The sequence below is a fragment of the Carcharodon carcharias genome, chromosome 8 (assembly GCF_017639515.1).
Source record: "Carcharodon carcharias isolate sCarCar2 chromosome 8, sCarCar2.pri, whole genome shotgun sequence".
NCBI classification, from domain to species: Eukaryota; Metazoa; Chordata; class Chondrichthyes; order Lamniformes; family Lamnidae; genus Carcharodon; species Carcharodon carcharias.
In genome coordinates this window covers 121,612,131-121,636,575 of record NC_054474.1, presented here as the reverse complement: position 1 = coordinate 121,636,575, position 24,445 = coordinate 121,612,131, and the positions used below count along the sequence as shown (strand labels likewise).

Below are 24,445 nucleotides of genomic sequence, written 5' to 3'. Positions count from 1 at the left end.
CCAGCCCCCACTCGCCCAGCCCGACCTCGCACAGCCCGACCTCGCCCAGCCCCCACTCGCCCAGCCCCCACTCGCCCAGCCCGACCTCGCACAGCCCGACCTCGCCCAGACCCACTCGCACAGCCCGCATTCGCCCAGCCCGACCTCGCACAGCCCGACCTCGCCCAGCCCGACCTCGCACAGCCCGACCTCGCACAGCCCCCACTCGCACAGCCCCCTCTCGCCCAGCCCGACCTCGCCCAGCCCGACCTCGCCCAGCCCGACCTCGCACAGCCCGACCTCGCCCAGCCCGACCTCGCCCAGCCCCCACTCGCCCAGCCCCCACTCGCCCAGCCCCCACTTGCCCAGCCCCCACTCGCCCAGCCCCCACTCGCCCAGCCCCCACTCGCACAGCCCCCACTCGCACATCCCGACCTCGCCCAGCCCCCACTCGCACAGCCCCCACTCGCACAACCCGACCTCGCCCAGCCCCCACTTGCACAGCCTGACCTCGCCCAGCCCGACCTCGCCCAGACCCCACTCGCCCAGCCCCCAATCGCACAGCCCCCACTCGCCCAGCCCGACCTCGCCCAGCCCCCACTCGCCCAGCCCCCACTCGCCCAGCCCGACCTCGCCCAGCCCCCACTCGCCCAGCCCCCACTCGCCCAACCCCCACTCGCACAGCCCCCAATAGCACAGCCCGACCTCGCCCAGCCCCCACTCGCCCAGCCCGACCTCGCACAGCCCCCACTCGCACAGCCCCCACTCGCCCAGCCCGACCTTGCCCAGCCCCCACTCGCCCAGCCCCCACTCGCACAGCCCCCACTCGCACAGCCCGACCTCGCCCAGCACCCGCTCGCACAGCCCGCACTCGCCCAGCCCCCACTCGCCCAGCCCCCAATCGCACAGCCCGACCTCGCCCAGCCCCCACTCGCCCAGCCCCCACTCGCCCAGCCCGACCTCGCCCAGCCCCCACTCGCCCAGCCCCCACTCGCCCAGCCCCCACTCGCCCAGCCCCCACTCGCACAGCCCGACCTCGCCCAGCCCCCACTCGCACAGCCCGACCTCGCCCAGCCCCCACTCGCCCAGCCCCCACTCGCCCAGCCCGACCTCGCCCAGCCCCCACTCGCCCAGCCCCCACTCGCACAGCCCCCACTCGCCCAGCCCCCACTCGCCCAGCCCGACCTCGCCCAGCCCCCACTCGCCCAGCCCCCACTCGCACAGCCCCCACTCGCCCAGCCCCCACTCGCCCAGCCCCCACTCGCACAGCCCGCACTCGCACAGCCCCCACTCGCCCAGCCCGACCTCGCCCAGCCCCCTCTCGCCCAGCCCCCACTCGCACAGCCCCCGCTCGCACAGCCCGACCTCGCCCAGCCCCCACTCGCACAGCCTGACCTCACCCAGCCCGACCTCGCCCAGCCCCCACTCGCCCAGCCCGACCTCGCCCAGCCCGACCTCGCCCAGCAAGACCTCGCACAGCCCGACCTCGCCCAGCCCGACCTCGCTCAGCCCGACCTCGCCCAGCCCCCACTCGCACAGCCCGTCCTCGCCCAGCCCGACCTCGCATAGCCCCCATTCGCCCAGCCCCCACTCGCCCAGCCCGACCTCGCACAGGCCCCACTCGCACAGCCCCCACTCGCACAGCCCCCATCACCCAGCCCCCACTCGCCCAGCCCCCACTCGCCCAGCCCGACCTCGCCCAGCCCGACATCGCCCAGCCCCCACTCTCCCAGCCCCGACTCGCACAGCCCGACCTCGCCCAGCCCGACCTCGCACAGCCCCCACTCGCACAGCCCGACCTCGCCCAGCCCCCACTCGCCCAGCCCGACCTCGCCCAGCCCGACCTCGCCCAGCCCCCACTCGCCCAGGCCGACCTCGCCCAGCCCCCACTCGCCCAGCCCCCACTCGCAAAGCCCCCACTCGCCCAGCCCGACCTCGCCCAGCCCGAACTCGCCCAGCCCCCACTCGCCCAGCCCCCACTCGCCCAGCCCGACCTCGCCCAGCCCCCAATCGCCCAGCCCACACTCGCCCAGCCCGACCTCGCCCAGCCCGACCTCGCCCAGCCCCCACTCGCCCAGCCCCCACTCGCCCAGCCCGACCTCACCCAGCCCGACCTCGCCCAGCCCCCACTCGCCCAGCCCCCACTCGCCCAGCCCGACCTCGCCCAGCCCCCACTCGCCCAGCCCCCACTCGCCCAGCCCGACCTCACCCAGCCCGACCTCGCCCAGCCCCCACTCGCCCAGCCCCCACTCGCCCAGCCCGACCTCGCCCAGCCCCCACTCGCCCAGCCCCCACTCGCCCAGCCCGACCTCGCCCAGCCCGAACTCGCCCAGCCCCCACTCGCCCAGCCCGACCTCGCCCAGCCCCCACTCGCCCAGCCCCCACGCGCCCAGCCCCCACTCGCCCAGCCCCCACTCGCACAGCCCGACCTCGCCCAGCCCCCACTCGCCCAGCCCGACCTCGCCCAGCCCCCACTCGCCCAGCCCCTACTCGCCCAGCCCGACCTCGCCCAGCCCCCACTCGCCCAGCCCCCACTCGCCCAGCCCGACCTCGCCCAGCCCCCACTCGCCCAGCCCCCACTCGCACAGCCCCCACTCGCTCAGCCCGACCTCGCCCAACCCCCACTCGCAAAGCCCCCACTCGCACAGCCCGACCTCGCCCAGCCCCCACTCGCCCAGCCCGACCTCGCCCAGCCCCCACTCGCCCAGCCCCCACTCGCACAGCCCCCACTCGCACAACCCCCACTCGCCCAGCCCCCACTCGCCCAGCCCCCACTCGCCCAGCCCCCACTCGCCCAGCCCGACCTCGCACAGCCCGACCTCGCCCAGCCCCCACTCGCACAGCCCCCACTCGCCCAGCCCCCACTCGCCCAGCCCGACCTCGCACAGCCCGACCTCGCCCAGCCCCCACTCGCCCAGCCCGACCTCGCCGAGCCCCCACTCGCCCAGCCCCCACTCGCCCAGCCCCCACTCGCCCAGCCCGACCTCGCACAGCCCCCACTCGCACAGCCCCCACTCGCACAGCCCCCACTCGCCAGCCCCCACTCGCCCAGCCCGACCTCGCACAGCCCGACCTCGCCCAGCCCCCACTCGCCCAGCCCGACCTCGCCGAGCCCCCACTCGCCCAGCCCCCACTCGCCCAGCCCCCACTCGCCCAGCCCGACCTCGCACAGCCCCCACTCGCACAGCCCCCACTCGCACAGCCCGACCTCGCACAGCCCCCACTCGCCCAGCCCGACCTCGCACATTCCCCACTCGCTCAGCCCCCACTCGCACAGCCCGCATTCGCCCAGCCCCCACTCGCCCAGCCCCCACTCGCCCAGCCCCCACTTGCACAGCCCCCACTCGCCCAGCCCCCACTCACACAGCCCGACCTCGCCCAACCCCCACTCGCACAGCCCGACCTCGCCCAACCCCCACTCGCACAGCCCGACCTCGCCCAGCCCCCACTCGCCCAGCCCGACCTCGCCCAGCCCGACCTCGCACAGCCCGACATCGCCCAGCCCCCACTCGTCCAGCCCCCACTCGCCCAGCCCCCACTCGCAGAGCCCGACCTCGCCCAGCCCCCACTCGTCCAGCCCCCTCTCTCGCAGCCCCCACTCGCCCAGCCCCCTCTCACACAGCCCCCACTCGCCCAGCCCCCACTCGCACAGCCCGACCTCGCCCAGCCCCCACTCGCACAGCCTGACCTCGCCCAGCCCGACCTCGCCCAGCCCCCACTCGCCCAGCCCGACCTCGCACAGCCCGACCTCGCCCAGACCCACTCGCACAGCCCGCATTCGCCCAGCCCCCACTCGCCCAGCCCCCACTCGTCCAGCCCCCTCTTACGCAGCCCCCACTCGCCCAGCCCCCTCTCACACAGCCCCCACTCGCCCAGCCCCCACTCGCACAGCCCGACCTCGCCCAGCCCCCACTCGCACAGCCTGACCTCGCCCAGCCCGACCTCGCCCAGCCCCCACTCGCCCAGCCCGACCTCGCACAGCCCGACCTCGCCCAGACCCACTCGCACAGCCCGCATTCGCCCAGCCCGACCTCGCACAGCCCGACCTCGCCCAGCCCGACCTCGCACAGCCCGACCTCGCACAGCCCCCACTCGCACAGCCCCCACTCGCCCAGCCCGACCTCGCCCAGCCCGACCTCGCCCAGCCCGACCTCGCACAGCCCGACCTCGCCCAGCCCGACCTCGCCCAGCCCCCACTCGCCCAGCCCCCACTCGCCCAGCCCCCACTTGCCCAGCCCCCACTCGCCCAGCCCCCACTCGCCCAGCCCCCACTCGCACAGCCCCCACTCGCCCAGCCCCCACTCGCACAGCCCCCACTCGCACAGCCCCCACTCGCCCAGCCCCCACTCGCCCAGCCCCCACTCGCCCAGCCCGACCTCGCCCAGCCCCCACTCGCCCAGCCCCCACTCGCACAGCCCGACCTCGCCCAGCCCCCACTCGCACAGCCCCCACTCGCACAGCCCCCACTCGCACAGCCCCCACTCGCCCAGCCCCCACTCGCCCAGCCCCCACTCGCACAGCCCGAACTCGCCCTGCCCCCACTCGCCCAGCCCCCACTCGCCCAGCCCCCACTCGCCCAGCCCCCACTCGCCCAGCCCGACCTCGCCCAGCCCCCACTCGCCCAGCCCCCACTCACACAGCCCGACCACGCACAGCCCCCACTCGCCCAGCCCCCACTCGCCCAGCCCGACCTCGCACAGCCCGACCTCGCACAGCCCCCACTGGCACAGCCCCCACTCGCCCAGCCCCCACTCGCCCAGCCCCTACTCGCCCAGCCCCCACTCGCACAGCCCCCACTCGCCCAGCCCGACCTCGCCCAGCCCCCACTCGCCCAACCCCCACTCGCACAGCCCCCAATAGCACAGCCCGACCTCGCCCAGCCCCCACTCGCCCAGCCCGACCTCGCCCAGCCCCCACTCGCACAGCCCCCACTCGCACAGCCCGACCTCGCCCAGCACCCACTCGCACAGCCCGCACTCGCCCAGCCCCCACTCGCCCAGCCCCCAATCGCACAGCCCCCAATCGCACAGCCCGACCTCGCCCAGCCCCCACTCGCCCAGCCCGACCTCGCCCAGCCCCCACTCGCCCAGCACCCACTCGCCCAGCCCCCACTCGCCCAGCCCCCACTCGCCCAGCCCGACCTCGCCCAGCCCCCACTCGCCCAGCCCCCACTCGCCCAGCCCCCACTCGCACAGCCCGACCTCGCCCAGCCCCCACTCGCACAGCCCGACCTCGCCCAGCCCCCACTCGCCCAGCCCCCACTCGCCCAGCCCCCACTCGCACAGCCCCCACTCGCCCAGCCCCCACTCGCCCAGCCCGACCTCGCCCAGCCCCCACTCGCCCAGCCCCCACTCGCACAGCCCCCACTCGCCCAGCCCCCACTCGCCCAGCCCCCACTCGCACAGCCCGCACTCGCACAGCCCCCACTCGCCCAGCCCGACCTCGCCCAGCCCAACCTCGCCCAGCCCCCACTCGCACAGCCCCCACTCGCACAGCCCGACCTCGCCCAGCCCCCACTCGCACAGCCTGACCTCGCCCAGCCCGACCTCGCCCAGCCCCCACTCGACCAGCCCGACCTCGCCCAGCCCGACCTCGCCCAGCAAGACCTCGCACAGCCCGACCTCGCCCAGCCCGACCTCGCCCAGCCCGACCTCGCCCAGCCCCCACTCGCACAGCCCGTCCTCGCCCAGCCCGACCTCGCATAGCCCCCATTCGCCCAGCCCCCACTCGCCCAGCCCGACCTCGCACAGCCCCCACTCGCACAGCCCCCACTCACCCAGCCCCCACTCGCCCAGCCCCCACTCGCCCAGCCCCCACTCGCCCAGCCCCCACTCTCCCAGCCCCGACTCGCACAGCCCGACCTCGCCCAGCCCGACCTCGCACAGCCCCCACTCGCACAGCCCGACCTCGCCCAGCCCCCACTCGCCCAGCCCGACCTCGCCCAGCCCGACCTCGCCCAGCCCCCACTCGCCCCGGCCGACCTCGCCCAGCCCCCACTCGCCCAGCCCCCACTCGCAAAGCCCCCACTCGCCCAGCCCGACCTCGCCCAGCCCGTACTCGCCCAGCCCCCACTCGCCCAGCCCCCACTCGCCCAGCCCGACCTCGCCCAGCCCCCACTCGCCCAGCCCCCACTCGCCCAGCCCGACCTCGCCCAGCCCGACCTCGCCCAGCCCCCACTCGCCCAGCCCCCACTCGCCCAGCCCGACCTCGCCCAGCCCGACCTCGCCCAGCCCCCACTCGCCCAGCCCCCACTCGCCCAGCCCGACCTCGCCCAGCCCGACCTCGCCCAGCCCCCACTCGCCCAGCCCCCACTCGCCCAGCCCGACCTCGCCCAGCCCAACCTCGCCCAGCCCCCACTCGCCCAGCCCCCACTCGCCCAGCCCGACCTCGCCCAGCCCCCACTCGCCCAGCCCCCACGCGCCCAGCACCCACTCGCCCAGACCCCACTCGCACAGCCCGACCTCGCCCAGCCCCCACTCGCCCAGCCCGACCTCGCCCAGCCCCCACTCGCCCAGCCCCCACTCGCCCAGCCCGACCTCGCCCAGCCCCCACTCGCCCAGCCCCCACTCGCCCAGCCCGACCTCGCCCAGCCCCCACTCGCCCAGCCCCCACTCGCCCAGCCCCCAATCGCACAGCCCCCACTCGCCCAGCCCGACCTCGCCCAGCCCCCACTCGCCCAGCCCCCACTCGCCCAGCCCGACCTCGCCCAGCCCCCACTCGCCCAGCCCCCACTCGCCCAACCCCCACTCGTACAGCCCCCAATAGCACAGCCCGACCTCGCCCAGCCCCCACTCGCCCAGCCCGACCTTGCACAGCCCCCACTCGCACAGCCCCCACTCGCCCAGCCCGACCTTGCCCAGCCCCCACTCGCCCAGCCCCCACTCGCACAGCCCCCACTCGCACAGCCCGACCTCGCCCAGCACCCACTCGCACAGCCCGCACTCGCCCAGCCCCCACTCGCCCAGCCCCCAATCGCACAGCCCCCAATCGCACAGCCCGACCTCGCCCAGCCCCCACTCGCCCAGCCCGACCTCGCCCAGCCCCCACTCGCCCAGCCCCCACTCGCCCAGCCCCCACTCGCCCAGCCCGACCTCGCACAGCCCCCACTCGCACAGCCCCCACTCACCCAGCCCCCACTCGCCCAGCCCCCACTCGCCCAGCCCCCACTCGCCCAGCCCCCACTCTCCCAGCCCCGACTCGCACAGCCCGACCTCGCCCAGCCCGACCTCGCACAGCCCCCACTCGCACAGCCCGACCTCGCCCAGCCCCCACTCGCCCAGCCCGACCTCGCCCAGCCCGACCTCGCCCAGCCCCCACTCGCCCCGGCCGACCTCGCCCAGCCCCCACTCGCCCAGCCCCCACTCGCAAAGCCCCCACTCGCCCAGCCCGACCTCGCCCAGCCCGAACTCGCCCAGCCCCCACTCGCCCAGCCCCCACTCGCCCAGCCCGACCTCGCCCAGCCCCCACTCGCCCAGCCCCCACTCGCCCAGCCCGACCTCGCCCAGCCCGACCTCGCCCAGCCCCCACTCGCCCAGCCCCCACTCGCCCAGCCCGACCTCGCCCAGCCCGACCTCGCCCAGCCCCCACTCGCCCAGCCCCCACTCGCCCAGCCCGACCTCGCCCAGCCCGACCTCGCCCAGCCCCCACTCGCCCAGCCCCCACTCGCCCAGCCCGACCTCGCCCAGCCCAACCTCGCCCAGCCCCCACTCGCCCAGCCCCCACTCGCCCAGCCCGACCTCGCCCAGCCCCCACTCGCCCAGCCCCCACGCGCCCAGCACCCACTCGCCCAGACCCCACTCGCACAGCCCGACCTCGCCCAGCCCCCACTCGCCCAGCCCGACCTCGCCCAGCCCCCACTCGCCCAGCCCCCACTCGCCCAGCCCGACCTCGCCCAGCCCCCACTCGCCCAGCCCCCACTCGCCCAGCCCGACCTCGCCCAGCCCCCACTCGCCCAGCCCCCACTCGCCCAGCCCGACCTCGCCCAGCCCCCACTCGCCCAGCCCCCACGCGCCCAGCACCCACTCGCCCAGACCCCACTCGCACAGCCCGACCTCGCCCAGCCCCCACTCGCCCAGCCCGACCTCGCCCAGCCCCCACTCGCCCAGCCCCCACTCGCCCAGCCCGACCTCGCCCAGCCCCCACTCGCCCAGCCCCCACTCGCCCAGCCCGACCTCGCCCAGCCCCCACTCGCCCAGCCCCCACTCGCCCAGCCCCCAATCGCACAGCCCCCACTCGCCCAGCCCGACCTCGCCCAGCCCCCACTCGCCCAGCCCCCACTCGCCCAGCCCGACCTCGCCCAGCCCCCACTCGCCCAGCCCCCACTCGCCCAACCCCCACTCGTACAGCCCCCAATAGCACAGCCCGACCTCGCCCAGCCCCCACTCGCCCAGCCCGACCTTGCACAGCCCCCACTCGCACAGCCCCCACTCGCCCAGCCCGACCTTGCCCAGCCCCCACTCGCCCAGCCCCCACTCGCACAGCCCCCACTCGCTCAGCCCGACCTCGCCCAGCACCCACTCGCACAGCCCGCACTCGCCCAGCCCCCACTCGCCCAGCCCCCAATCGCACAGCCCCCAATCGCACAGCCCGACCTCGCCCAGCCCCCACTCGCCCAGCCTGACCTCGCCCAGCCCCCACTCGCCCAGCCCCCACTCGCCCAGCCCCCACTCGCCCAGCCCGACCTCGCACAGCCCCCACTCGCACAGCCCCCACTCACCCAGCCCCCACTCGCCCAGCCCCCACTCGCCCAGCCCCCACTCGCCCAGCCCCCACTCTCCCAGCCCCGACTCGCACAGCCCGACCTCGCCCAGCCCGACCTCGCACAGCCCCCACTCGCACAGCCCGACCTCGCCCAGCCCCCACTCGCCCAGCCCGACCTCGCCCAGCCCGACCTCGCCCAGCCCCCACTCGCCCCGGCCGACCTCGCCCAGCCCCCACTCGCCCAGCCCCCACTCGCAAAGCCCCCACTCGCCCAGCCCGACCTCGCCCAGCCCGAACTCGCCCAGCCCCCACTCGCCCAGCCCCCACTCGCCCAGCCCGACCTCGCCCAGCCCCCACTCGCCCAGCCCCCACTCGCCCAGCCCGACCTCGCCCAGCCCGACCTCGCCCAGCCCCCACTCGCCCAGCCCCCACTCGCCCAGCCCGACCTCGCCCAGCCCGACCTCGCCCAGCCCCCACTCGCCCAGCCCCCACTCGCCCAGCCCGACCTCGCCCAGCCCGACCTCGCCCAGCCCCCACTCGCCCAGCCCCCACTCGCCCAGCCCGACCTCGCCCAGCCCAACCTCGCCCAGCCCCCACTCGCCCAGCCCCCACTCGCCCAGCCCGACCTCGCCCAGCCCCCACTCGCCCAGCCCCCACGCGCCCAGCACCCACTCGCCCAGACCCCACTCGCACAGCCCGACCTCGCCCAGCCCCCACTCGCCCAGCCCGACCTCGCCCAGCCCCCACTCGCCCAGCCCCCACTCGCCCAGCCCGACCTCGCCCAGCCCCCACTCGCCCAGCCCCCACTCGCCCAGCCCGACCTCGCCCAGCCCCCACTCGCCCAGCCCCCACTCGCCCAGCCCCCAATCGCACAGCCCCCACTCGCCCAGCCCGACCTCGCCCAGCCCCCACTCGCCCAGCCCCCACTCGCCCAGCCCGACCTCGCCCAGCCCCCACTCGCCCAGCCCCCACTCGCCCAACCCCCACTCGTACAGCCCCCAATAGCACAGCCCGACCTCGCACAGCCCCCACTCGCCCAGCCCGACCTTGCACAGCCCCCACTCGCACAGCCCCCACTCGCCCAGCCCGACCTTGCCCAGCCCCCACTCGCCCAGCCCCCACTCGCACAGCCCCCACTCGCACAGCCCGACCTCGCCCAGCACCCACTCGCACAGCCCGCACTCGCCCAGCCCCCACTCGCCCAGCCCCCAATCGCACAGCCCCCAATCGCACAGCCCGACCTCGCCCAGCCCCCACTCGCCCAGCCCGACCTCGCCCAGCCCCCACTCGCCCAGCCCCCACTTGCCCAGCCCCCACTCGCCCAGCCCCCACTCGCCCAGCCCGACCTCGCCCAGCACCCACTCGCCCAGCCCCCACTCGCCCAGCCCCCACTCGCACAGCCCGACCTCGCCCAGCCCCCACTCGCACAGCCCGACCTCGCCCAGCCCCCACTCGCCCAGCCCGACCTCGCCCAGCCCCCACTCGCACAGCCCCCAATCGCACAGCCCGACCTCGCCCAGCCCCCACTCGCCCAGCCCGACCTCGCCCAGCCCCCACTCGCCCAGCCCCCACTCGCCCAGCCCCCACTCGCCCAGCCCCCACTCGCCCAGCCCGACCTCGCCCAGCCCCCACTCGCCCAGCCCCCACTCGCCCAGCCCCCACTCGCCCATCCCGACCTCGCCCAGCCCCCACTCGCCCAGCCCCTACTCGCACAGCCCCCACTCGCCCAGCCCCCACTCGCCCAGCCCCCACTCGCACAGCCCGCATTCGCCCAGCCCGACCTCGCACAGCCCGACCTCGCCCAGCCCGACCTCGCACAGCCCGACCTCGCACAGCCCCCACTCGCACAGCCCCCACTCGCCCAGCCCGACCTCGCCCAGCCCGACCTCGCCCAGCCCGACCTCGCACAGCCCGACCTCGCCCAGCCCGACCTCGCCCAGCCCCCACTCGCCCAGCCCCCACTCGCCCAGCCCCCACTCGCCCAGCCCCCACTCGCCCAGCCCCCACTCGCACAGCCCCCACTCGCACAGCCCCCACTCGCCCAGCCCCCACTCGCACAGCCCCCACTCGCACAGCCCCCACTCGCCCAGCCCCCACTCGCCCAGCCCCCACTCGCCCAGCCCGACCTCGCCCAGCCCCCACTCGCCCAGCCCCCACTCGCACAGCCCGACCTCGCCCAGCCCCCACTCGCACAGCCCCCACTCGCACAGCCCCCACTCGCACAGCCCCCACTCGCCCAGCCCCCACTCGCCCAGCCCCCACTCGCACAGCCCGAACTCGCCCTGCCCCCACTCGCCCAGCCCCCACTCGCCCAGCCCCCACTCGCCCAGCCCCCACTCGCACAGCCCGACCTCGCCCAGCCCCCACTCGCCCAGCCCCCACTCACACAGCCCGACCTCGCACAGCCCCCACTCGCCCAGCCCCCACTCGCCCAGCCCGACCTCGCACAGCCCGACCTCGCACAGCCCCCACTGGCACAGCCCCCACTCGCCCAGCCCCCACTCGCCCAGCCCCTACTCGCCCAGCCCCCACTCGCACAGCCCCCACTCGCCCAGCCCGACCTCGCCCAGCCCCCACTCGCCCAACCCCCACTCGCACAGCCCCCAATAGCACAGCCCGACCTCGCCCAGCCCCAACTCGCCCAGCCCGACCTCGCCCAGCCCCCACTCGCACAGCCCCCACTCGCACAGCCCGACCTCGCCCAGCACCCACTCGCACAGCCCGCACTCGCCCAGCCCCCACTCGCCCAGCCCCCAATCGCACAGCCCCCAATCGCACAGCCCGACCTCGCCCAGCCCCCACTCGCCCAGCCCGACCTCGCCCAGCCCCCACTCGCCCAGCCCCCACTCGCCCAGCCCCCACTCGCCCAGCCCCCACTCGCCCAGCCCGACCTCGCCCAGCCCCCACTCGCCCAGCCCCCACTCGCCCAGCCCCCACTCGCACAGCCCGACCTCGCCCAGCCCCCACTCGCACAGCCCGACCTCGCCCAGCCCCCACTCGCCCAGCCCCCACTCGCCCAGCCCGACCTCGCCCAGCCCCCACTCGCCCAGCCCCCACTCGCACAGCCCCCACTCGCCCAGCCCCCACTCGCCCAGCCCGACCTCGCCCAGCCGCCACTCGCCCAGCCCCCACTCGCACAGCCCCCACTCGCCCAGCCCCCACTCGCCCAGCCCCCACTCGCACAGCCCGCACTCGCACAGCCCCCACTCGCCCAGCCCGACCTCGCCCAGCCCAACCTCGCCCAGCCCCCACTCGCACAGCCCCCACTCGCACAGCCCGACCTCGCCCAGCCCCCACTCGCACAGCCTGACCTCGCCCAGCCCGACCTCGCCCAGCCCCCACTCGACCAGCCCGACCTCGCCCAGCCCGACCTCGCCCAGCAAGACCTCGCACAGCCCGACCTCGCCCAGCCCGACCTCGCCCAGCCCGAACTCGCCCAGCCCCCACTCGCACAGCCCGTCCTCGCCCAGCCCGACCTCGCATAGCCCCCATTTGCCCAGCCCCCACTCGCCCAGCCCGACCTCGCACAGCCCCCACTCGCACAGCCCCCACTCACCCAGCCCCCACTCGCCCAGCCCCCACTCGCCCAGCCCCCACTCGCCCAGCCCCCACTCTCCCAGCCCCGACTCGCACAGCCCGACCTCGCCCAGCCCGACCTCGCACAGCCCCCACTCGCACAGCCCGACCTCGCCCAGCCCCCACTCGCCCAGCCCGACCTCGCCCAGCCCGACCTCGCCCAGCCCCCACTCGCCCCGGCCGACCTCGCCCAGCCCCCACTCGCCCAGCCCCCACTCGCAAAGCCCCCACTCGCCCAGCCCGACCTCGCCCAGCCCGAACTCGCCCAGCCCCCACTCGCCCAGCCCCCACTCGCCAAGCCCGACCTCGCCCAGCCCCCACTCGCCCAGCCCCCACTCGCCCAGCCCGACCTCGCCCAGCCCGACCTCGCCCAGCCCCCACTCGCCCAGCCCCCACTCGCCCAGCCCGACCTCGCCCAGCCCGACCTCGCCCAGCCCCCACTCGCCCAGCCCCCACTCGCCCAGCCCGACCTCGCCCAGCCCGACCTCGCCCAGCCCCCACTCGCCCAGCCCCCACTCGCCCAGCCCGACCTCGCCCAGCCCAACCTCGCCCAGCCCCCACTCGCCCAGCCCCCACTCGCCCAGCCCGACCTCGCCCAGCCCCCACTCGCCCAGCCCCCACGCGCCCAGCACCCACTCGCCCAGACCCCACTCGCACAGCCCGACCTCGCCCAGCCCCCACTCGCCCAGCCCGACCTCGCCCAGCCCCCACTCGCCCAGCCCCCACTCGCCCAGCCCGACCTCGCCCAGCCCCCACTCGCCCAGCCCCCACTCGCCCAGCCCGACCTCGCCCAGCCCCCACTCGCCCAGCCCCCACTCGCCCAGCCCCCAATCGCACAGCCCCCACTCGCCCAGCCCGACCTCGCCCAGCCCCCACTCGCCCAGCCCCCACTCGCCCAGCCCGACCTCGCCCAGCCCCCACTCGCCCAGCCCCCACTCGCCCAACCCCCACTCGTACAGCCCCCAATAGCACAGCCCGACCTCGCACAGCCCCCACTCGCCCAGCCCGACCTTGCACAGCCCCCACTCGCACAGCCCCCACTCGCCCAGCCCGACCTTGCCCAGCCCCCACTCGCCCAGCCCCCACTCGCACAGCCCCCACTCGCACAGCCCGACCTCGCCCAGCACCCACTCGCACAGCCCGCACTCGCCCAGCCCCCACTCGCCCAGCCCCCAATCGCACAGCCCCCAATCGCACAGCCCGACCTCGCCCAGCACCCACTCGCCCAGCCCCCACTCGCCCAGCCCCCACTCGCACAGCCCGACCTCGCCCAGCCCCCACTCGCACAGCCCGACCTCGCCCAGCCCCCACTCGCCCAGCCCGACCTCGCCCAGCCCCCACTCGCACAGCCCCCAATCGCACAGCCCGACCTCGCCCAGCCCCCACTCGCCCAGCCCGACCTCGCCCAGCCCCCACTCGCCCAGCCCCCACTCGCCCAGCCCCCACTCGCCCAGCCCCCACTCGCCCAGCCCGACCTCGCCCAGCCCCCACTCGCCCAGCCCCCACTCGCGCAGCCCCCACTCGCCCATCCCGACCTCGCCCAGCCCCCACTCGCCCAGCCCCTACTCGCACAGCCCCCACTCGCCCAGCCCCCACTCGCCCAGCCCCCACTCGCACAGCCCGCATTCGCCCAGCCCGACCTCGCACAGCCCGACCTCGCCCAGCCCGACCTCGCACAGCCCGACCTCGCACAGCCCCCACTCGCACAGCCCCCACTCGCCCAGCCCGACCTCGCCCAGCCCGACCTCGCCCAGCCCGACCTCGCACAGCCCGACCTCGCCCAGCCCGACCTCGCCCAGCCCCCACTCGCCCAGCCCCCACTCGCCCAGCCCCCACTCGCCCAGCCCCCACTCGCCCAGCCCCCACTCGCACAGCCCCCACTCGCACAGCCCCCACTCGCCCAGCCCCCACTCGCACAGCCCCCACTCGCACAGCCCCCACTCGCCCAGCCCCCACTCGCCCAGCCCCCACTCGCCCAGCCCGACCTCGCCCAGCCCCCACTCGCCCAGCCCCCACTCGCACAGCCCGACCTCGCCCAGCCCCCACTCGCACAGCCCCCACTCGCACAGCCCCCACTCGCACAGCCCGACCTCGCCCAGCCCGACCTCGCCCAGCCCCCACTCGCCCAGCCCCCACTCGCCCAGCCCGACCTCGCCCAGCCCAACCTCGCCCAGCCCCCACTCGCCCAGCCCCCACTCGCCCAGCCCGACCTCGCCCAGCCCCCACTCGCCCAGCCCCCACGCGCCCAGCACCCACTCGCCCAGACCCCACTCGCACAGCCCGACCTCGCCCAGCCCCCACTCGCCCAGCCCGACCTCGCCCAGCCCCCACTCGCCCAGCCCCCCACTCGCCCAGCCCGACCTCGCCCAGCCCCCACTCGCCCAGCCCCCACTCGCCCAGCCCGACCTCGCCCAGCCCCCACTCGCCCAGCCCCCACTCGCCCAGCCCCCAATCGCACAGCCCCCACTCGCCCAGCCCGACCTCGCCCAGCCCCCACTCGCCCAGCCCCCACTCGCCCAGCCCGACCTCGCCCAGCCCCCACTCGCCCAGCCCCCACTCGCCCAACCCCCACTCGTACAGCCCCCAATAGCACAGCCCGACCTCGCACAGCCCCCACTCGCCCAGCCCGACCTTGCACAGCCCCCACTCGCACAGCCCCCACTCGCCCAGCCCGACCTTGCCCAGCCCCCACTCGCCCAGCCCCCACTCGCACAGCCCCCACTCGCACAGCCCGACCTCGCCCAGCACCCACTCGCACAGCCCGCACTCGCCCAGCCCCCACTCGCCCAGCCCCCAATCGCACAGCCCCCAATCGCACAGCCCGACCTCGCCCAGCCCCCACTCGCCCAGCCCGACCTCGCCCAGCCCCCACTCGCCCAGCCCCCACTTGCCCAGCCCCCACTCGCCCAGCCCCCACTCGCCCAGCCCGACCTCGCCCAGCACCCACTCGCCCAGCCCCCACTCGCCCAGCCCCCACTCGCACAGCCCGACCTCGCCCAGCCCCCACTCGCACAGCCCGACCTCGCCCAGCCCCCACTCGCCCAGCCCGACCTCGCCCAGCCCCCACTCGCACAGCCCCCACTCGCACAGCCCGACCTCGCCCAGCCCCCACTCGCCCAGCCCGACCTCGCCCAGCCCCCACTCGCCCAGCCCCCACTCGCCCAGCCCCCACTCGCCCAGCCCCCACTCGCCCAGCCCGACCTCGCCCAGCCCCCACTCGCACAGCCCCCACTCGCCCAGCCCCCACTCGCCCATCCCGACCTCGCCCAGCCCCCACTCGCCCAGCCCCTACTCGCACAGCCCCCCACTCGCCCAGCCCCCACTCGCCCAGCCCCCACTCGCACAGCCCGCATTCGCCCAGCCCGACCTCGCACAGCCCGACCTCGCCCATCCCGACCTCGCACAGCCCGACCTCGCACAGCCCCCACTCGCACAGCCCCCACTCGCCCAGCCCGACCTCGCCCAGCCCGACCTCGCCCAGCCCGACCTCGCACAGCCCGACCTCGCCCAGCCCGACCTCGCCCAGCCCCCACTCGCCCAGCCCCCACTCGCCCAGCCCCCACTCGCCCAGCCCCCACTCGCACAGCCCCCACTCGCACAGCCCCCACTCGCCCAGCCCCCACTCGCACAGCCCCCACTCGCACAGCCCCCACTCGCCCAGCCCCCACTCGCCCAGCCCCCACTCGCCCAGCCCGACCTCGCCCAGCCCCCACTCGCCCAGCCCCCACTCGCACAGCCCGACCTCGCCCAGCCCCCACTCGCACAGCCCCCACTCGCACAGCCCCCACTCGCACAGCCCCCACTCGCCCAGCCCCCACTCGCCCAGCCCCCACTCGCACAGCCCGAACTCGCCCTGCCCCCACTCGCCCAGCCCCCACTCGCCCAGCCCCCACTCGCCCAGCCCCCACTCGCACAGCCCGACCTCGCCCAGCCCCCACTCGCCCAGCCCCCACTCACACAGCCCGACCTCGCACAGCCCCCACTCGCCCAGCCCCCACTCGCCCAGCCCGACCTCGCACAGCCCGACCTCGCACAGCCCCCACTGGCACAGCCCCCACTCGCCCAGCCCCCACTCGCCCAGCCCCTACTCGCCCAGCCCCCACTCGCACAGCCCCCACTCGCCCAGCCCGACCTCGCCCAGCCCCCACTCGCCCAACCCCCACTCGCACAGCCCCCAATAGCACAGCCCGACCTCGCCCAGCCCCAACTCGCCCAGCCCGATCTCGCCCAGCCCCCACTCGCACAGCCCCCACTCGCACATCCCGACCTCGCCCAGCACCCACTCGCACAGCCCGCACTCGCCCAGCCCCCACTCGCCCAGCCCCCAATCGCACAGCCCCCAATCGCACAGCCCGACCTCGCCCAGCCCCCACTCGCCCAGCCCGACCTCGCCCAGCCCCCACTCGCCCAGCCCCCACTCGCCCAGCCCCCACTCGCCCAGCCCCCACTCGCCCAGCCCGACCTCGCCCAGCCCCCACTCGCCCAGCCCCCACTCGCCCAGCCCCCACTCGCACAGCCCGACCTCGCCCAGCCCCCACTCGCACAGCCCGACCTCGCCCAGCCCCCACTCGCCCAGCCCCCACTCGCCCAGCCCGACCTCGCCCAGCCCCCACTCGCCCAGCCCCCGCTCGCACAGCCCCCACTCGCCCAGCCCCCACTCGCCCAGCCCGACCTCGCCCAGCCCCACTCGCCCAGCCCCCACTCGCACAGCCCCCACTCGCCCAGCCCCCACTCGCCCAGCCCCCACTCGCACAGCCCGCACTCGCACAGCCCCCACTCGCCCAGCCCGACCTCGCCCAGCCCAACCTCGCCCAGCCCCCACTCGCACAGCCCCCACTCGCACAGCCCGACCTCGCCCAGCCCCCACTCGCACAGCCTGACCTCGCCCAGCCCGACCTCGCCCAGCCCCCACTCGCCCAGCCCGACCTCGCCCAGCCCGACCTCACCCAGCCCCCACTCGCCCAGCCCCCACTCGCACAGCCCGACCTCGCCCAGCCCGACCTCGCCCAGCCCGACCTCGCCCAGCCCCCACTCGCCCAGCCCCCACTCGCCCAGCCCGACCTCGCCCAGCCCCCACTCGCCCAGCCCGACCTCGCCCAGCCCCCACTCGCCCAGCCCCCACTCGCACAGCCCCCACTCACACTGCCCGACCTCGCACAGCCCCCACTCGCCCAGCCCCCACTCGCACAGCCCCACCTCGCACCGCCCCCACTCGCCCAGCCCCCACTCGCCCAGCCCCCACTCGCACAGCCCGCACTCGCACAGCCCCCACTCGCCCAGCCCCCACTCGCACAGCCCGCACTCGCACAGCCCCCACTCGCCCAGCCCGACCTCGCCCAGCCCAACCTCGCCCAGCCCCCACTCGCACAGCCCCCACTCGCACAGCCCGACCTCGCCCAGCCCCCACTCGCACAGCCTGACCTCGCCCAGCCCGACCTCGCCCAGCCCCCACTCGCCCAGCCCGACCTCGCCCAGCCCGACCTCGCCCAGCAAGACCTCGCACAGCCCGACCTCGCCCAGCCCGACCTCGCCCAGCCCGACCTCGCCCAGCCCCCACTCGCACAGCCCGTCCTCGCCCAGCCCGACCTCGCATAGCCCCCATTCGCCCAGCCCCCACTCGCCCAGCCCGACCTCGCACAGCCCCCACTCGCACAGCCCCCACTCACCCAGCCCCCACTCGCCCAGCCCCGACTCGCCCAGCCCCCACTCGCCCAGCCCCCACTCTCCCAGCCCCGACTCGCACAGCCCGACCTCGCCCAGCCCGACCTCGCACAGCCCCCACTCGCACAGCCCGACTCGCCCAGCCCCCACTCGCCCAGCCCGACCTCGCCCAGCCCGACCTCGCCCAGCTCCCACTCGCCCCGGCCGACCTCGCCCAGCCCCCACTCGCCCAGCCCCCACTCGCAAAGCCCCCACTTGCCCAGCCCGACCTCGCCCAGCCCGAACTCGCCCAGCCACCACTCGCCAAGCCCCCACTCGCCCAGCCCGACCTCGCCCAGCCCCCACTCGCCCAGCCCCCACTCGCCCAGCCCGACCTCGCCCAGCCGGACCTCGCCCAGCCCCCACTCGCCCAGCCCCCACTCGCCCAGCCCGACCTCGCCCAGCCCGACCTCGCCCAGCCCCCACTCGCCCAGCCCCCACTCGCCCAGCCCGACCTCGCCCAGCCCGACCTCGCCCAGCCCCCACTCGCCCAGCCCCCATTCGCCCAGCCCGACCTCGCCCAGCCCGACCTCGCCCAGCCCCCACTCGCCCAGCCCCCACTCGCCCAGCCCGACCTCGCCCAGCCCCCACTCGCCCAGCCCCCACGCGCCCAGCCCCCACTCGCCCAGCCCCCACTCGCACAGCCCGACCTCGCCCAGCCCCCACTCGCCCAGCCCGACCTCGCCCAGCCCCCACTCGCCCAGCCCCCACTCGCCCAGCCCGACCTCGCCCAGCCCCCACTCGCCCAGCCCCCACTCGCCCAGCCCGACCTCGCCCAGCCCCCACTCGCCCAGCCCCCACTCGCACAGCCCCCACTCGCTCAGCCCGACCTCGCCCAACCCCCACTCGCACAGCCCCCACTCGCACAGCCCGACCTCGCCCAGCCCCCACTCGCCCAGCCCGACCTCGTCCAGCCCCCACTCGCCCAGCCCCCACTCGCACAGCCCCCACTCGCACAACCCCCACTCGCCCAGCCCCCCACTCGCCCAGCCCCCACTCGCCCAGCCCCCACTCGCCCAGCCCGACCTCGCACAGCCCGACCTCGCCCAGCCCCCACTCGCACAGCCCCCACTCGCCCAGCCCCCACTCGCCCAGCCCGACCTCGCACAGCCCGACCTCGCCCAGCCCCCACTCGCCCAGCCCGCTCTCGCCCATCCCCCACTCGCCCAGCCCAACCTCGCCGAGCCCCCACTCGCCCAGCCCCCACTCGCCCAGCCCCCACTCGCCCAGCCCGACCTCGCCCAGCCCCCACTCGCCCAGCCCCCACTCGCACAGCCCGACCTCGCCCAGCCCCCACTCGCACAGCCCGACCTCGCCCAACCCCCACTCGCACAGCCCGACCTCGCCCAGCCCCCACTTGCACAGCCCCCACTCGCCCAGCCCGACCTCGCCCAGCCCGACCTCGCACAGCCCGACCTCGCCCAGCCCCCACTCGTCCAGCCCCCACTCACACAGCCCCAACTCGCCCAGCCCCCTCTCACACAGCCCCCACTCGCCCAGCCCCCACTCGCACAGCCCGACCTCGCCCAGCCCCCACTCGTCCAGCCCCCACTCACGCAGCCCCCACTCGCCCAGCCCCCTCTCACACAGCCCCCACTCGCCCAGCCCCCACTCGCACAGCCCGACCTCGCCCAGCCCCCACTCGCACAGCCTGACCTCGCCCAGCCCGACCTCGCCCAGCCCGACCTCGCCCAGACCCACTCGCACAGCCCGCATTCGCCCAGCCCGACCTCGCACAGCCCGACCTCGCCCAGCCCGACCTCGCCCAGCCCGACCTCGCACAGCCCCCACTCGCACAGCCCCCACTCGCCCAGCCCGACCTCGCCCAGCCCGACCTCGCCCAGCCCGACCTCGCCCAGCCCGACCTCGCCCAGCCCGACCTCGCCCAGACCCACTCGCACAGCCCGCATTCGCCCAGCCCGACCTCGCACAGCCCGACCTCGCCCAGCCCGACCTCGCCCAGCCCGACCTCGCACAGCCCCCACTCGCACAGCCCCCACTCGCCCAGCCCGACCTCGCCCAGCCCGACCTCGCCCAGCCCGACCTCGCACAGCCCGACCTCGCCCAGCCCCCCACTCGTCCAGCCCCCACTCACACAGACCCCACTCGCCCAGCCCCCACTCGCACAGCCCGACCTCGCCCAGCCCCCACTCGCACAGCCCCCACTCGCCCAGCCCGACCTCGCACAGCCCGACCTCGCCCAGCCCGACCTCGCACAGCCCGACCTCGCCCAGCCCGACCTCGCCCAGCCCCCACTCGCCCAGCCCCCACTCGCCCAGCCCCCACTTGCCCAGCCCCCACTCGCACAGCCCCCACTCGCCCAGCCCCCACTCGCACAGCCCCCACTCGCACATCCCGACCTCGCCCAGCCCCCACTCACACAGCCCCCACTCGCACAACCCTACCTCGCCCAGCCCCCACTCGCACAGCCTGACCTCGCCCAGCCCGACCTCGCCCAGACCCCACTCGCCCAGCCCCCAATCGCACAGCCCCCACTCGCCCAGCCCGACCTCGCCCAGCCCCCACTCGCCCAGCCCCCACTCGCCCAGCCCGACCTTGCCCAGCCCCCACTCGCCCAGCCCCCACTCGCCCAACCCCCACTCGTACAGCCCCCAATAGCACAGCCCGACCTCGCCCAGCCCCCACTCGCCCAGCCCGACCTTGCACAGCCCCCACTCGCACAGCCCCCACTCGCCCAGCCCGACCTTGCCCAGCCCCCACTCGCCCAGCCCCCACTCGCACAGCCCCCACTCGCACAGCCCGACCTCGCCCAGCACCCACTCGCACAGCCCGCACTCGCCCAGCCCCCACTCGCCCAGCCCCCAATCGCACAGCCCCCAATCGCACAGCCCGACCTCGCCCAGCCCCCACTCGCCCAGCCCGACCTCGCCCAGCCCCCACTCGCCCAGCCCCCACTCGCCCAGCCCCCACTCGCCCAGCCCCCACTCGCCCAGCCCGACCTCGCCCAGCCCCCACTCGCCCAGCCCCCACTCGCCCAGCCCCCACTCGCACAGCCCGACCTCGCCCAGCCCCCACTCGCACAGCCCGACCTCGCCCAGCCCCCACTCGCCCAGCCCGACCTCGCCCAGCCCCCACTCGCACAGCCCCCAATCGCACAGCCCGACCTCGCCCAGCCCCCACTCGCCCAGCCCGACCTCGGCCAGCCCCCACTCGCCCAGCCCCCACTCGCCCAGCCCCCACTCGCCCAGCCCCCACTCGCCCAGCCCGACCTCGCCCAGCCCCCACTCGCCCAGCCCCCCCTCGCCCAGGCCCCCACTCGCACAGCCCGACCTCGCCCTGCCCCCACTCGCACAGCCCGACCACGCCCAGCCCCCACTCGCCCAGCCCCCACTCGCCCAGCCCGACCTCGCCCAGCCCCCACTCGCCCAGCCCCCACTCGCACAGCCCCCACTCGCCCAGCCCCCACTCGCCCATCCCGACCTCGCCCAGCCCCCACTCGCCCAGCCCCTACTCGCACAGCCCCCACTCGCCCAGCCCCCACTCGCCCAGCCCCCACTCGCACAGCCCGCACTCGCACAGCCCCCACTCGCCCAGCCCGACCTCGCCCAGCCCAACCTCGCCCAGCCCCCACTCGCACAGCCCCCACTCGCACAGCCCGACCTCGCCCAGCCCCCACTCGCACAACCTGACCTCGCCCAGCCCGACCTCGCCCAGCCCCCACTCGCCCAGCCCGACCTCGCCCAGTTCGACCTCGCCCAGCAAGACCTCGCACAGCCCGACCTCGCCCAGCCCGACCTCGCCCAGCCCGACCTCGCCCAGCCCCCACTCGCACAGCCCGTCCTCGCCCAGCCCGACCTCGCATAGCCCCCATTCGCCCAGCCCCCACTCGCCCAGCCCGACCTCGCACAGACCCCACTCGCACAGCCCCCACTCACCCAGCCCCCACTCGCCCAGCCCCCACTCGCCCAGCACCCACTCGCCCAGCCCCCACTCTCCCAGCCCCGACTCGCACAGCCCGACCTCGCCCAGCCCGACCTCGCACAGCCCCCACTCGCACAGCCCGACCTCGCCCAGCCCCCACTCGCCCAGCCCGACCTCGCCCAGCCCGACCTCGCCCAGCCCCCACTCGCCCAGCCCCCACTCGCCCAGCCCCCACTCGCCCAGGCCGACCTCGCCCAGCCCCCACTCGCCCAGCCCCCACTCGCAAAGCCGCCACTCGCCCAGCCCGACCTCGCCCAGCCCGAACTCGCCCAGCCCCCACTCGCCCAGCCCCCACTCGCCCAGCCCGACCTCGCCCAGCCCCCACTCGCCCAGCCCCCACTCGCCCAGCCCGACCTCGCCCAGCCCGACCTCGCCCAGCCCCCACTCGCCCAGCCCCCACTCGCCCAGCCCGACCTCGCCCAGCCCGACCTCGCCCAGCCCCCACTCGCCCAGCCCCCACTCGCCCAGCCCGACCTCGCCCAGCCCGACCTCGCCCAGCCCCCACTCGCCCAGCCCCCACTCGCCCAGCCCGACCTCGAACAGCCCGACCTCGCCCAGCCCCCACTCGCCCAGCCCCCACTCGCCCAGCCCGACCTCGCCCAGCCCCCACTCGCCCAGCCCCCACGCGCCCAGCCCCCACTCGCCCAGCCCCCACTCGCACAGCCCGACCTCGCCCAGCCCCCACTCGCCCAGCCCGACCTCGCCCAGCCCCCACTCGCCCAGCCCCCACTCGCCCAGCCCGACCTCGCCCAGCCCCCACTCGCCCAGCCCCCACTCGCCCGGCCCGACCTCACCCAGCCCCCACTCGCCCAGCCCCCACTCGCACAGCCCCCACTCGCTCAGCCCGACCTCGCCCAACCCCCACTCGCACAGCCCCCACTCGCACAGCCCGACCTCCCCCAGCCCCCACTCGCCCAGCCCGACCTCGCCCAGCCCCCACTCGCCCAGCCCCCACTCGCACAGCCCCCACTCGCACAACCCCCACTCGCCCAGCCCCCACTCGCCCAGCCCCCACTCGCCCAGCCCCCACTCGCCCAGCCCGACCTCGCACAGCCCGACCTCGCCCAGCCCCCACTCGCACAGCCCCCACTCGCCCAGCCCCCACACGCCCAGCCCGACCTCGCACAGCCCGACCTCGCCCAGCCCCCACTCGCCCAGCCCCCACTCGCCCAGCCCCCACTCACACAGCCCCCACTCGCCCAGCCCGCTCTCGCCCAGCCCCCACTCGCCCAGCCCGACCTCGCCGAGGCCCCACTCGCCCAGACCCCACTCGGCCAGCCCCCACTCGCCCAGCCCGACCTCGCCCAGCCCCCACTCGCCCAGCCCCCACTCGCACAGCCCGACATCGCCCAGCCCCCACTCGCACAGCCCCCACTCGCACAGCCCCCACTCGCACAGCCCCCACTCGCCCAGCCCCCACTCGCCCAGCCCCCACTCGCACAGCCCGAACTCGCCCTGCCCCCACTCGCCCAGCCCCCACTCGCCCAGCCCCCACTCGCCCAGCCACCATTCGCACAGCCCCCACTCGCCCAGCCCCCACTCGCTCAGCCCCCACTCGCACAGCCCGCATTCGCCCAGCCCCCACTCGCCCAGCCCCCACTCGCCCAGCCCCCACTTGCACAGCCCCCACTCGCCCAGCCCCCACTCACACAGCCCGACCTCGCCCAACCCCCACTCGCACAGCCCGACCTCGCCCAGCCCCCACTCGCACAGCCCCCACTCGCCCAGCCCGACCTCGCCCAGCCCGACCTCGCACAGCCCGACCTCGCCCAGCCCCCACTCGTCCAGCCCCCACTCACACAGCCCCCACTCGCCCAGCCCCCTCTCACACAGCCCCCACTCGCCCAGCCCCCACTCGCACAGCCCGACCTCGCCCAGCCCCCACTCGTCCAGCCCCCACTCACGCAGCCCCCACTCGCCCAGCCCCCTCTCACACAGCCCCCAGTCGCCCAGCCCCCACTCGCACAGCCCGACCTCGCCCAGCCCCCACTCGCACAGCCTGACCTCGCCCAGCCCGACCTCGCCCAGCCCGACCTCGCCCAGACCCACTCGCACAGCCCGCATTCGCCCAGCCCGACCTCGCACAGCCCGACCTCGCCCAGCCCGACCTCGCACAGCCCGACCTCGCACAGCCCCCACTCGCACAGCCCCCACTCGCCCAGCCCGACCTCGCCCAGCCCGACCTCGCCCAGCCCGACCTCGCACAGCCCGACCTCGCCCAGCCCGACCTCGCCCAGCCCCCACTCGCCCAGCTCCCACTCGCCCAGCCCCCACTTGCCCAGCCCCCACTCGCCCAGCCCCCACTCGCCCAGCCCCCACTCGCACAGCCCCCACTCGCACATCCCGACCTCGCCCAGCCCCCACTCGCACAGCCCCCACTCGCACAACCCGAACTCGCCCAGCCCCCACTCGCACAGCCTGACCTCGCCCAGCCCGACCTCGCCCAGCCCCCACTCGCCCAGCCCCCACTCGCCCAACCCCCACTCGCACAGCCCCCAATAGCACAGCCCGACCTCGCCCAGCCCCCACTCGCCCAGCCCGACCTCGC

The 24,445-nt window shown here is 76.9% G+C and overlaps 1 protein-coding gene across 1 annotated transcript in view; it reads left to right on the top strand.

Moving 5' to 3' along the window:
* Positions 1-7,737, top strand: part of LOC121281492 (vegetative cell wall protein gp1-like) — a gene marked incomplete at both ends in the record, with an annotated part of 54,747 nt that extends 47,010 nt beyond the window's left edge. The window contains 3 exons of the mRNA XM_041194437.1: positions 1,615-2,340; positions 6,211-6,540; positions 7,372-7,737. Of these exons, the coding sequence (XP_041050371.1) occupies positions 1,615-2,340; positions 6,211-6,540; positions 7,372-7,737 (1,422 nt within the window). The remainder of the gene's footprint in view (positions 1-1,614; positions 2,341-6,210; positions 6,541-7,371) is intronic.
* Positions 7,738-24,445: the final 16,708 nt, after the last annotated feature.